This window comes from Salmo trutta, chromosome 17 (assembly GCF_901001165.1).
Source record: "Salmo trutta chromosome 17, fSalTru1.1, whole genome shotgun sequence".
Classification (NCBI taxonomy): domain Eukaryota; kingdom Metazoa; phylum Chordata; class Actinopteri; order Salmoniformes; family Salmonidae; genus Salmo; species Salmo trutta.
The window spans coordinates 13,770,294-13,784,361 of NC_042973.1; the positions used below are offsets into that span (position 1 = coordinate 13,770,294).

The 14,068-nt window shown below is 40.5% G+C and overlaps 2 protein-coding genes across 4 annotated transcripts; both read right to left on the reverse strand.

Annotated features, from left to right (window-relative positions):
* Nucleotides 1-239: 239 nt before the first annotated feature.
* Nucleotides 240-5,814, reverse strand: LOC115151641 (zinc transporter ZIP3-like). Of its 3 annotated transcripts, none has more exons than XM_029695743.1 (3): nt 5,749-5,814; nt 2,657-2,988; nt 240-2,259 (listed from the first exon to the last, which is right to left on the reverse strand). In XM_029695743.1, exons 2-3 carry the CDS (start codon nt 2,864-2,866, stop codon nt 1,522-1,524), a joined length of 948 nt encoding a protein of 315 aa, XP_029551603.1. In that variant the 5' UTR covers nt 2,867-2,988; nt 5,749-5,814; the 3' UTR covers nt 240-1,521. The 3 variants fall into 3 exon arrangements, with proteins under 3 accessions (XP_029551603.1, XP_029551606.1, XP_029551604.1); XM_029695746.1 differs by lacking the exon at nt 5,749-5,814 and adding an exon at nt 3,502-3,746; XM_029695744.1 differs by lacking the exon at nt 5,749-5,814 and adding an exon at nt 3,294-3,352.
* A 1,822-nt stretch (nt 5,815-7,636) lies between these two features.
* Nucleotides 7,637-14,055, reverse strand: LOC115151640 (small glutamine-rich tetratricopeptide repeat-containing protein alpha). Its single transcript, XM_029695742.1, has 12 exons — nt 13,961-14,055; nt 13,182-13,330; nt 12,952-13,055; nt 12,777-12,867; nt 11,860-11,959; nt 11,577-11,681; nt 11,327-11,462; nt 11,177-11,239; nt 9,139-9,176; nt 8,756-8,986; nt 8,453-8,575; nt 7,637-8,308 (listed from the first exon to the last, which is right to left on the reverse strand). Exons 2-11 carry the CDS (start codon nt 13,279-13,281, stop codon nt 8,464-8,466), a joined length of 1,080 nt encoding a protein of 359 aa, XP_029551602.1. The 5' UTR covers nt 13,282-13,330; nt 13,961-14,055; the 3' UTR covers nt 7,637-8,308; nt 8,453-8,463.
* Nucleotides 14,056-14,068: the final 13 nt, after the last annotated feature.

The following is a 14,068-nucleotide window of genomic DNA, read 5'->3' on the forward strand; positions in this document are numbered from 1 at the left end:
CCAAGGAGTGTGTAAGGTTTTTCTTTAGTGCTAAATTAAATCAAATTCAAATTTCTGGAAACTTTTACTGCCAAAACATGGTATAGTTAATTGTCCTAACATTGCAAACAGTTTTCCTTGAAGGATTGCTATTTTATCTAACATAAAGTCGTTTATTAAACCATTATCATGTTGCAATACAAGTCATAACTTATGTGCATTTCCACTGCTCATTATATAAGGAAATCTGGTTGCCACTGAAGAATTTAGCAGTACGATTTATTTTGGAATACAGCAGTAAAATAGCAATTAATGTTTCCTTTTGTTTAAAGTCTCTAAAAGCACAAATTGACATGGACAAATTCAAACTGACCTAGCCTACTATATGTTTATATAATCATAAGCATTTTGCTACACCCGCAATAACATCTGCTAAATATGTGTATGTGACCAACAACAATTGAATTGATCTTATGTAGATTTTAGGGAGTGCAGTAAGTTCTGAACTTGATAAATGTACCTTTATCTGTAGGCTTCCTCCAGTAAGTGGCTTCTGCAAAACAAGTTCTACACATTCACATTAGGAGAAGAAAAAACAAGTAAAAAAAATATGAAACGAACAAGGATACTCCTGGGCAATGTTTGAAATGGTAGTGTTTAGTTGAAAATGGCTAAATTAGAATTCCTCTAAGAAGCTGTATAAAATGATCTGTCATAGCGAACTGTGGTAAAGACAGCTAACACATAATACAAACAAGAGCTCCAAGTCGGAAGGTTTCAGTCACAGGGATCCCATTATTTGCAAACAGCACAAAAGTGACAACAGTGTACAGTAGAGACCACAGTGGTCTTCCCATACTTTATGATCATTAAAACAAAATATTAAATATAATAGACCTTCTACTACCCATAAAACCTGTACCCCATCATTTATAAAAAGATACATGGTTCTCAATGTGACTCCCTGTTAAAATGTATAATGTTTAAAATACAATAAAAACTTGAAAAGCAAACCATGGATTTAATCTCGGACGATAGATATCAGGACCATACAACAGGCTACTCAAAAGGTTTCCAGGGAACTGGTTCTTATATTTGATTAGGGATACAGTAGTTATACAACTTTATGTTATAAGTAGGTTATCACTTCACTTGTCTTGCAAAATGCCAATAAGACAACCGTGTCTTTACTTGAAATGCGATGGAGTACTTTTCCTGATATCTCTACATGAGATGTAATCATGTGTCTGGTAACACATGCACAAGTATACTGTCAAAGTGACTCACTTTACTATTGCTACTCAATGGCAGGAACATGGGAGTATTCCCTATGGCAGAAACTAAAACAGTAACGTAGCCTTACTTAGTAAGCAAACATGTCCCAGTGTAAATGCAAAGAAACAAAAACTATTAAACTTGATTTACTGTACCCCTTTATCAAAACAAAAAAAGTTTACTGTGGTAGTGCAGGTGTGCACACAATGCAAAGTGTGGCCAGTAAGATACTCATAGACATCTCAGTGCAAAGGCCTCTTCTGTCCATCACCACTTGATGAACATTAGGCCTGCTAGTACCCCATAGCCCAGTATGAGAAAGAGCACCTTTAGCAGTCTGTCATGTTTATCCTCCAGCTCCCGAGACAGGATCTCAAAGAAGGTGACAAAGAGGAAAGTACCAGCAGCCAGGCCTTGGAGCACCACAGAGGCAATACTGCCTGCCAGGTTCTGGGCACTATTGATGCCCATGCCCAGTCCGATGCCAATGGGTATCATGAGGCTGACCGTCACACCCAGTTTGATGGCATCCCTCATGGGCAAAGCAGCTTTGGCCACACTCACCCCCAGAGCCACGGCGGCCAGGGTCTCGTGGATGCCCACCCCCAGGAAGAGGCTTCCCAGCTTGGCCCCATCCTCCTGGAGGCCCAGGGCCAGCCCCTCGAACACCGAATGGGCAGAGAGAGCCAGGACCAGACTGGCCAGCCGCAGAGGCCCAGCTCTTGCCAGCTCAGTGGGGCTGAGGTGTCCGTGGTGATGCCCATGGTGGTGGCCCACAGGGGAGCCCCGGGTGGGAGAAATGAATGGAGTGTCGTACTCAGAGTCACTCCCAGCCTCGGAGACCCCTGCGTTAAAGGTCTCCAGGTTGATGAAAGATGGCTTCTCCTTCTTGAAGGTGAGCACTGTCTGCTCCACAAAGACGGTGAGGAAGAAGCCCAGCATCATCATGGTCTCTGCCAGGGGGTAGTCTGTGGTTATATTCCCCAGCTTAAGGACCTCGTCCAGCTAAAGAAAAGACACTCAGTAAATTAACATCAGCATATAAACGTTCTGCTTCTATTCTACAACAGCAAAATGGTTGCGGCTTCGACAGATTGTAGGAATATAATTAAAAAGATAATCATTAAAAAAATAATTTGAAAATACATTTTACTCTGCAAAATACCATGTTTTCAAGACCTACACACACTGAAGAAAGCTGTAAAGCCAAGGCGTCTATGTACACTATCCCTGATGCAGTGAAAATAATAAAAAAACATTGAATAATGAAGTAAGCTTTACGCAACATCTTTTTCAGTATGAACTTCATTACACTTCTTTGTCTGAATTCATGGGTTTTACACATCAGCCAAGCTTCTGGGAGAGCCCCATGGTTCCCTTTTGATAAGACATGGCTACCTACCTTGTTTCTTACTGCTGGCAAAAGAGCATTGAAGCAAGTGGCCAGAAATACACCACCTCCAAAAGAATTGCAGAGTGCAAGAGCCTTCCTGTAGTTTTGGGCTTTTTCATAGTCCACCTGCATCATCAGGCGCACTGGGACAAGAATCCCAGCCAACATGAGGGCAAACACTCCCAGAAGGCAAAGGACCTTGGCCACTACAAGCTCCATGATGTCCAGATATGGTATTGCTCAGTAATATGAGTGGCACATAACCCTCAAAGCCTCTTCTGCTCCTTTTCTCTGTCAGGTCACAGAGAGTCTCGTCATCCTGGTCCCAGAGACAATTCCAGCTGTGACATGAGCAACAAATGAAAAAAGAAAAATGTCAAAGATGTGCAAACAAACTAGGTAAACTTTTATAGCTTTATTTGTCATGACAGTCAGTCAGAAACTAGAACAGCTAGCTAGCTATCATTTAACTAAGCTAATATGGCCACCTTGTTGACTGGTTTGATTCATCATGATAACAGCTGTGATTGCACATCTAGCTATCTTGAATGTTGCAAAGCATAACTTAGAGCTGGGCAATATGGACAAAAATCCATATTGCAGGCACACATAATAAGGTTGTGAATAGCGGTAGAATTAATCTCACCATTTGAATCTTAGCATCGCTATTTTCATGATTAAGCGACCAAAAACCAGATCCCCACCTGTTTGGAGACCCACATTTTTTGCAAAAAAGTAAATGGGGGGGGGGGGGGGGGGGGGCTTGCCTGTTCTGCATGTTTTTTTGGAATTTATACATGTCACATATCAGTTTGCAATCAATGTAAAAAAAATAAGTTAATAAAGCCACATACAAAACAGGCAGCTCCAAAATGCAGGTGTTTCAGCCGAACTTGGTGCTGTTTGTGCTGGGGCAGGCCAGCATAAAATAGGAGCATTGCACTTTGATTGGCTCAGTGTTCTGTCAACCATGGGGACACTACATCACCCGCCTTTAGTAAGGGTAGATATAAAACACGTGAGCCCTTTGGGTCCAGCCATAGACTTAGATTAGAAGTGCCCTTCCAAGAAGGCTCAAGGTCATTGTCCACAGATAAAATGACGGCAAATCACATATCTACAGTAGCTTTGATTGGACTGATCATGTCAACATCTTACTTTCAAAATCTAAGCTTGCAGTCATCATAAATCAAGTAGACAATCTACTGGCAAATCCTTTTTAATCCTTGTCATATGAAGAGAAATAATGACAAATTATAGATAAAACGTATCGGTGCTCATTGGCCATCGCAAATTCAACAATGAGTTGTTTGGAAGGAATCGGTGACAGTGGCTAACCGCAAGCATTGCAACTGGGAAGTCAGACTGGGAAAATACGCTTTGTCATCCAACTCAGAATTGTAAATCTCTCTTTCTTTGATGACAACATTTGCAATTGAAGGACTGCCGCGCACAAGGTGAGTCCAAAAATGTCTTATATGCTGCTGCATAAATTATGTAATATGCCAGGGAGATATGGGCAGCCATATCAGCTGTTTTTTAAAAAGGCAGTAAACAAGGCAGGATGAATTGTTTCGCTGCCAGACAAGGCTCTGCTGATAGCCAGGTGTAGTGGTGGTAAGGATTCACTCCATTGTGCTGGAAAGAAATCTCTGTTGTTAGGACAGCTTTATGTAGGCCCTGCTTGCCACTGTTATAGTGCAATCAATGTATTGTTTAGTGTTGTGTAGTGGCTTTGCTGGCATGCACCCCCCTTTTTGTGTGTGTGTGTGTGTGTGGGGGGGGGGTTGCCCCACCAAAATGTACATGCTAAAATTTAAAATTGCCACTGCGCCTATACTAGTACTTCAATTTCTTCCCTGTGGCTCAGTTGGTAGAGCATGGTGTTTGCAACGCCAGCATGGTGTGTGCAACGTCGGGGTTGTGGGTTCGATTCCCACGGGGGGCCAGTACAATAAAAAATGTATGAAATGTATGCATTCATTACTGTAAGTCGCTCTGGATAAGAGCGTCTGCTAAATTACTAAAATGTAAATGTAAAATGTAAAAATTTCTGAGCTCCAAATTAAAGTTCAAGTAGGCTACTTCAAACTCCTTGTAGGCCTATTGTTTAAATTGCAGTTGTAACATGGAAACCAAAATGTATTTGTCATGTTATTTCATTACCAGATCATGCTGTGAAGAAGCCCACTGGGCTATGTCATTTGTCATTATATCCAGAAAAATTAATTATAATTAATAATATTAATTATTTCAAGCACTTAGGCTGTGTCTGCTGGTGCATCGTATGCACCATCACAACAGCTGTTCGTCACTTGATTGTCATTCAGAAAATTCCTTCCTGGATCAAATGATGACGTGTAAAATAGGATAGACTATTACCGCGTAATTAAACAAAATGCAAATCTGACAAGTATTATGCAAAATTGTTGAAGAACCATGTTAATGACAGTAAGGATTTAGGTTAAGTATCAAGGTAAAGTGACTTTCGGTTAGAAGCATTCGATTTTACAATCACATGAAACATTTGAGAGATCGCGATACAAAAAAAAAAAACACTCCGATAGCCAGGATTCTTACAGGGTTCAAATTGAATGTCTAATTTAACTGATTCATGCTTAATATTTGATATAAGTACAATTTACACTGCCATAAATGCAAGGACAGAAAAGTAATGTTTTAAGACACCAACCATGATAATGGGTTAAACGTCGGTTTTAAATCAACTCGTGAATATGATTGAATATAACGTTATATAGCTATGTACCCCCTTAAATCTTAATGTAATGACATGAAAATAATAAGCAGGTTATAAATGATTTAGCAACAGCTGTAACAAAGTTGTCCAGTGTAGGAAATCCTCACTGGTACCCTAGTTTATGAGAAGACCCTTATAGCTATTCTAGCCAAACTAGCACGCATGTCAACATAACGTTAGCAAATTATCGGAGCGACCAATTCACAAAACAAAGCTTTAAGTGGATGCTAGTTATCATTAATATTAATTTGAGTCACGTTGCAAGCTTTCCCAGCAGCTGAAACGTACATAATAATTTCTATCGGGCTTTTTGACGAGAAATATGAAATACCTCTACACTGACCTTTCACAGCTTTTTTCCCCCGTAAGACTTCCTGTTCACATGACGAAAACGTTTCTGATTGGTGGAGATGCTTTCAAGACAACTGGCTAGAAGGGATATTGATTTTGTAAACGATACGTCATAGTCCCGTCTGCGCGGATGTAGAAGTATTTTACTAGCCTACAAACTCTTGAAGACAATCTGAACCATTATAAACAGAAGACAAGGACTACATTTGTTGTAAACAAAAATGATAAAGCGTCTGGACAGAAGGGTGAGTTCAAAGGAGTGATATTAGTCTAGGTCGTTAGTAAACTAGCTAACTCTGACTAACGTTAGATAGCTACAATAAGTAGACTGACGTGTGTTAATCGATGTTAGATTATCCATCAAGCTAACAAAAATGAACTGCTATTCTAACTTGTCATTTGTTTAACTTCTCATATCTCGCATCGTGAAAACTTGCAATAGGGTATGTGTTAAAGGGAAAACAGAAGAGAACCACAAGATGCAGGACTTCTTGTTCCTCCAATATTTAAGAAAACAGATGGATACAGGGATTTCTCCTACAAAGCTCCTCTTATGTGAGAGACTCAGGCTTGATTTCAGTCTTGTAAATTCAAGTAAATTACATTACGTAGCTAAGCCTTGGACAAATAATCCTTGTCTGTGTGGCCCATATAGGCAGAAGCCTCTCCTGTTTCTGTCACGTAAGGCAGTTTGATGTACTAGTAGCCTATACCTCCTGGACAGGACGCTAGTTCCTTAATGCTGAGACCCAAGCAGAGAGGCATCAGGTCCCAAGGTACTGGACTGATGAACCATCCTTGCGGTCTCTGCTTGGTCGACTCCCCACTGGGATTCCATACCACTGACTATTACAGGGGGCTGAGTCCCTGGCTTGTTGCACGGCGCCACAGTCTCTCGATACCCCTGTCCCAGTCTCCAGTGTTTATGCTGCAATAGGGGCCACGGTCAGCTTGTCTCATCTGGTGTACTATACTGGGTATCTGATGCACCTAAGCATGCTCCCACTAACCCCTTTATTTTGTTTTCCATGTCTAACTCCCGGATGTGTCTGGCCCAAGCCTACCTGGACATGCTGCTGATCCTGGACTGTGGCTGAGGACCCCTGGGCATGCCTACCCCTAGGCCCTCCCCGCAACCCCTAGCATGCTTGTACCCAAGCTAAATATTGTATATTCCAACTCACTCTCTTCCATCCTCTCCCGTCTTAAGCCTAGGTGTGATCTGAGTCTGGGAAACCAGCCCATACTGTAGACAATTGAGATCATTCCAGAAGATTGTTTATGATTATCTACAGTACATTTAACATTTCCATTCTACAATATGGCCTCTGACAAAGAACTCTCAAAATCCTATTTTATTTGGGGTGTTTTCTTTATTTTTATGGAGAGCAATGAGTGTTGAATTTGGAGAAGAAAAATAATTACGAAATGCGCCCCCCCACCCATTGTTAGGGCGGAGAGACATGCATCTTGATAGTATATCCATAATCTTTGGTTGTATAAAGAGTCCAAGTTTCCGACTTGGAATTCCGAGTTGGATGACCATTAAACGATTTTCCCAGCAAAGGCTCATTCTTTTACACAAGTTCCCAGTTGTTTTGAACACACTGAAGTTGGAAATGTACGAGTTTTGAACGCAGCAAAAGCTTTCAATGAGCTAAGTGATGCCGTTTCGATGAAAGTGCTTTTGTAAACAGAGGTCTCTCTACTGTAAATTTAAACTCCTGAGTTTAGTTTTGTACAAAATGCATCAATATCAATGCAATCAAGTCAAATAAAATGTTCAATTCATGAATATATTTTCTAAATGGAATTTAATTTCAATTAATTTCCTAAGTTGAGATAACACATGGGTTTAAAAATCAAGCAAACATGTTAGGCTAATTTATCAGTATGATTTAATCAAAGATTGTGAACAAAAACGTCAGACAGCCACCCATGTTAGAAAAAAAAACTGACATTCCCATTATAAAATAACAAATACAGTGCATCATGCTTAAACAACTCCTGGATTACGGAGGACACCAATAGGTCCTATTTGATATGCTCATTTGAAATTCCCAAAATGTTGACAGTACTCTAGATACCATCCCTGCCAACCAGTATTTCTTTGTGCAAATAGATGCTTCTCAAATTGATATGACTGCTAAACTGTATCATCGCATAATAATCTCAAGGTGTTTCTGTGTACCTGAAAAGATAAAGCTCAAGTGATGCAGCTGCATTTAGTTCACTGGGGGGGGGGGGATTCAGTTCCGACAACAGTTCACTGGCAAGGAATAGTAACATTAAACAGCTAAACCAAGAGCTACACTTGTGACATTGCAGACACTTCGGACTAGATATCTGTTGACAACAGGTTTATCAAATTTCATCATTCCCGCAAGGTTTTGCTGATCAGTTTCCTTAAAGACGGAGAGAGGGGGGGGGGGGGGGGGGAGCACACATGCAATAATTGCTCAGTGATGAAAAGCTTTTTGTCCATGGAGTTGTGAGATAATACAAATCATAAAAAAAACAGCATGTCTTTACTTCTCCACACAAATCTTCCCCTGTCAGAAAAGGGAGAGCAGACAATTGTATGATTAGCTCTACATGCGCTTTGTAAAGGGGAATAAAGAACACATTGCAAAAACCCAGTACAAATCTACGATACATGGACCAACCCATAACCATTTCAAAACGTTAAATCTTACCCGTCTGAGGGTCAAGGTTGTTCTTCGTTGCTACCACTAGGTGTCCGGCTGTGAATTTGACTCCTCAGCTGTTCAATTAGCTCTGGGTTCTGCTGTTGCATTTGCTGCGCAAATTGTTGGCCCCTAAATGGACATGGACACACACAGCGAGGTGATGGAATGGCAGTTACCAAGTACAAGTCACAAAAATGCATTTTATTAATACTCACATTAAAATGCCATCATGTCTTTATCACTGATGCCACGGGTATAATATACAAGTAATATTTGGCACAGAGTGAGTAGAGCTGGTGGTAGACTTACGCTTGGATGAGACCAGAGATGTCACCTGGACCAGCTCCACCTACTCCAACTCCTGCTGCCGGTCCGGCTCCTAACCCTGGTCCAGCTCCTAACCCTGGTCCAGCTCCTAACCCTGGTCCAGCTCCTAACCCTGGTCCAGCTCCTAACCCTGGACCTGCTAACCCAGGCCCTACTCCAGGCGCTGCTGGAGCTCCCATTGGCCCGTAAGCCCCTGACATCATCCCCGACATCCTGTACAATACAGACAAGGTGGTCTACATGCATTCACTTTAAAAGCGCCCTACATTTCACAACTAATTGTGGAATCTCAGTGCATTTACAAAGTCCTTGTGCTACATCTAAAAAAAATAATGTATTTGATAGACAATTAATGGTTAACTTACAGTTGCTGTACTTGTGGGTTGTTCATCAAACCGGATGCCTAGGACAAAGCAGCCATAACAACGTCAATATGATTTCTAATTTAGTAAACCTTTTCTACATATGCTGCATTCATGACATCTCATAAATATGACAGGGGGAGGGGGGGAATCCAGTTGAACGCCTCTCCAACTAATAATTACTAGTGGGAAACTCATTAAAAACATGTTTTTAGAAATTTCAAACACTTTATTGAAAATGAAATACAAAAATATCTAATTGACATTAGTATTCACACCCCTGAGTCAATACTTTGTAAAAGCGCCTTTGGCAGTGAATACAGCGGAGAGTCTTCTGGGTAAAGTCTAAGAGCTTTCCACACCTGGATTGTGCAACTTTTGCCAATCATTCTTTAAAAAATTAATTCAGGCTGTCAAATTGGTTGTTGATCATTGCTAGACAACCATTTTCAGGTCTTGCCATAGATTTAAGTTAAAACTTTAACTCGACCACTCAGGAGCATTCACCGTCTTCTTGATAAGCAACTCCAGTGTAGATTTGACCTTGCATTTTAAGGTTATTGTCCTGCTGAAAGGTGAATTAATCCCCCAGTGTCTGGTGGATAGCAAACTGAACCATGATGACAAGCACACCCATAACATGATGCAGCCACCACTATGCTTGAAAATATGGAGAGTGGTACTCAGTAATGTGTTATGTTGGGGGCAAATCCAATACAACACTTTGTATTCTGGGTAAAAAGCTAATTGCTTTACCACATTTATTGCAGCATTATTTTAGTGCCTTGTTGCAAACAGGATGCATGTTTCTGTACAGGCTTCCTTCTTTTCACTGTCATTTAGGTTAGTATTGTGGAGTAACTACAATGTTGTTGATCCATCCTCAGTTCTATCACTGCCATTGAACTCTAACTGTTTTAAAGTAACCATTGGCCTCATGGTGAAATCTGAGCAGTTTCCTTCCTCTCTGAAAACTGAGTTAGGAAGGACGACCATATCTTTGTAGTGACATCCAATGTGTATTTAATAACTTCACCATGCTCAAAGAGATATTTAATGTCTGCTTTTTACCCATCTATAAATAGGTGCCCTTCTTTGTGAGGCATTGGAAAACCTCCCTGGTCTTTGTGGTTAAATCAGTGTTTCAAATTAGCTGCTTGACTGAGGGACCTTACAGATAATTGTATGTGTGAGGTACAGAGATAAGGTAGTCATTCAAAAATCATGTTAAACACTATTGCACAGAGTGAGTCCATGCAACTTCTGTGACTTGTTAAGCAAATGTTTACTCCTGACCTTATTTAGTCTTGCCATAACATAGGGGCTGAATACTTTGTCAAGACATTTCAGCTTTTCATTTAATGAATTAATTTGTACAAAAAAAAAAAAATGGAATTCCACTTTGACATAAAAAGGTTATTGTGCATAGATCAGTGACAAGATATATCGCAATCTAATCCATTTTAAATTCTGTCTAACAAAATGTGGAAAAAGTTGAGGGGTGTGAATACTTTCTGAATGCACTTTATATGGCTTTTAAAAACACTATAAAAATGGTTTACAAGCATGATGTCTGTACTTTTTGTTTATGGTTGACGCAGCTTGTTTGCCATTAGCCAATTAACATTCTCTTGTCGTTCCTAGTATTTTCCATTTGAAAAAGGCCAGTTTTAGTTAAAGGTGCACTATGCAGAAATCGTACCTCCATTTTATGGGTGCGGGGAGAGAGAGAAAAAAAAAAGTGTTTGCCTAATTTCAGTTTGTGTGACAAAACAAGCTAGTGTAGAGAATCATTGTACCATCTAAACCGCTGTGAAATATATATTTTCCATAACCAAAAATCTTGTATTTTTTAGCTTGTGTACAAAACCTAAAGTAAAAGATGCAAAAATTAAATGTAAGAATGGGAAGCACAGAAATAGCACACATAACATATCTACTGCTTCTTAGACTTGCTTTCAATGAAAATGACAGATCTATAACTTTGTGTATTTGGTCAGGTCACCCAAAAAGTTATACATTTCAGCTTTCATGAACTCACCATGTTCATGAAACCAGGGTTACTGAGCAAGCCAGCCAGATCAACTCCTCCCATTCCTCCTGTCTGAAGAAAAAAGAATAATAACATGATCAACAATGATATTACAAGTGATATGTATTCTCCATTGTGGTTGAGATGTTACCAACTTACTGGGCTTGGAGTCTCCATTTTCTGCTCTGCTATTTTCAGGTTGGATTTGTAGGTGTCGTTCTCTGGGTCCAACTCTAGGGCTTTCTTGTAATAACCTACAGCTTCTATGTGTTTGTTTAAACTGGCTAGAGCCAACCTGGAAGCATGGGACGTTTGAAGTCAATGCATGTTCACAATCATCAGTCAATAACAAAGCAGCAACACACTGGCCCATGTCCACGGTAATATTGAACGCTAGTGTCTAACCTACCCCATTCTTCCATATGCTTTGCTGTAGTTTGGGTCAATCCCAATGGCAAGTTCACAGTCCTGAACTGCTCCAGCATAGTTGCCTAGTTTACTGTATGCAGCAGCCCTAGCAAAAACAATTCCATACAATTAGCTGTAATTCACATAAAAACAAAAGCGTAAATTAATTTATTGCTTGACTAAAGCTGCATACGTGTGAAAATCCTCAAAATGTGCATTTGGACATACACAATGTGTGACTAATTGTCAGTGTCCTCCAAGTTCAGGAGTTTGTTGGTCAATACCTGTTGCAGTAGTAAACTGCATTCTGGGGGTTTATGGCAATAGCCTTTGAGTAGAATTCCACAGCTGCCCCAAATTTCTCAACCTTCATTTGATCATTGCCTGCCATAAAGAAAATACAAATATTATAGGCCTACAAACAGCTCATTACCTTAGATTTGAAGAGAGCTAAGTTCACGTCATGGGAACTTTAGAGGGAGCGCAACATTCCGTATGGTATGTGGATCTGTTCACATCAGGGGAACTGAGCAGGATTAAATTACTTTGACTGAACTTCACATTTTCCTGTGTTGTGTTAACATTCAATAGCATCTTTGCATCACATGATTATGCTTAGCACTGACGACAGACGGAAGGACACAGATGGTAAACACATGATTCTGCAAGTGTGTTTGTACTAAATTGAGGATGTTAGACTCAAATGTTCATATCTGTTGATAATATTGGAGTCAGACTGCTAAAGGTATAAGGACAGGGATTGTTTCTGTCCCCCCCCCCCCCTGATGTGAGATTCTTTCTGGTGTTTTGACAGAACACTGGAGCTGTGTTGTGACAGAACACTGGAGCTGTGAGATAAGGATATCAGGGCCGGCTTAGAGAAAGCATTTGTTGCACTAGCGCATGTATGGGAAAAATGAATTACTGCAGTAATTACTGCTGTTAGCATTGATGATGATTATGAGTACACAATGCATGGAATGCCAAGGCACAAGTGCACATTTTCATACAATCTTATTTTAAAGAATGTAGTTCTGTCCTTGAGCTGTTCTTGTCTATTAATGTTCCGTAATTTCATGTTTTATGTGGACCCCGGGAAGAGTAGCTGCTGCTTTAGCAGTAGCTAATGGGGATCCTAATAAAATACTAAAGCTGATCGTGAAGACTGAGTAATGCACAAACTATTACGGGGAGGTCCTACCGTCAGTTTTGAGTCTCTCTGCCTCTGCTACTTCCTCCTCAGTAGGGGAATCTGTGGCTGTGTTTATTTTCCCCTGGGAGGTGTCTGGATGCTGCAACAGACAGTCAACACATCTGAGACAAAGGCCTATTGGCCACAATCACCTTCATATTAAGTGGATGTCTTTTGAGTATACCTTCTGTGTCGCGGAGGCAAAAATCTCTGGTAATGTTTGAGTGACAGATAGGGTCTGGTCATCGGTCGAGACCTCGAAGGCAGTCTCCAGGCATTGGACTGCAACTGGAAAATAATCAGATGTTGAGGAATGGCAATGACACTAACTGGACACAGTTGAGTCCTTGGCCATCGTCCAACATAGGCTGAGAACCCATCTCCTCGAGTCTTGGCTTCCTTACTCCAATTTACCTTCTAAACTTTCCTGAGCATCTGACGATAGACTCCCAGAGCCCAGTTGATCATGAAGAAACTGAATGATGGAGATGGCAAGACGCTTTGTGTCTGTCATTTTAGATTGAGGTCCAAACCTCTCAGTAGAATGTGTATTGCGAGGGACCCTGAAGAAGAAAGTTAATGAGATGTAAGTACAAAAAAAAAAAACACCCACTGTAAATAACTGGCAACTGGTTGGGATGAATTGTCTCCTACATTTCTATTATAGCTACATAAAAAAAGCCTATACATTACCATCTGTTTCGATAGCGGACTGAAGTTCACCGTGGAGTTTAGTCCGCTAGTGACTAGATAGTTTCGTTTCGTTTCTTAATCCTAGGCTAATAAAAACATACTAACAAGCTAGCTAGTATACTTGGCAGGTGACGTTGCTAGCTAACTAGAATGTTCTAGTAAGTTGCTTATGGTCGGCTGCTAGCTAATGCTAACACAGCTAGCAGTTGGCCTACCATGTGAAAGCACCCAGTGTATTGCCACATTAACAGACGAGCTAATTTTGTTTACGTGTAGGGTGCTGGTTAAACTTACGTGGATAGCTTAACTAGGGCTAACTAGTATCTTGATTGTAGCTTTCTAGCTTAGCATTACTGACATGACGGCAATAACATGGCTTTCTGAGCACTTAACCCCGATTTACTCAACTGACAGATAGCTATGTGGTTTAAAGAACATTCAGCTATGCCACACAATATAACATATATACAAATGTGTTAACTAGCAATAATTATTCTTACCAGTTGCCTTTGCTTCAGATGTTCCTTGCAGTAACGTTTGCTGGTGGTGATGGAGAAAAATAATGTGTCGATTGTCGTCGCATGTGTGACGCGTCATATCTGCGTATG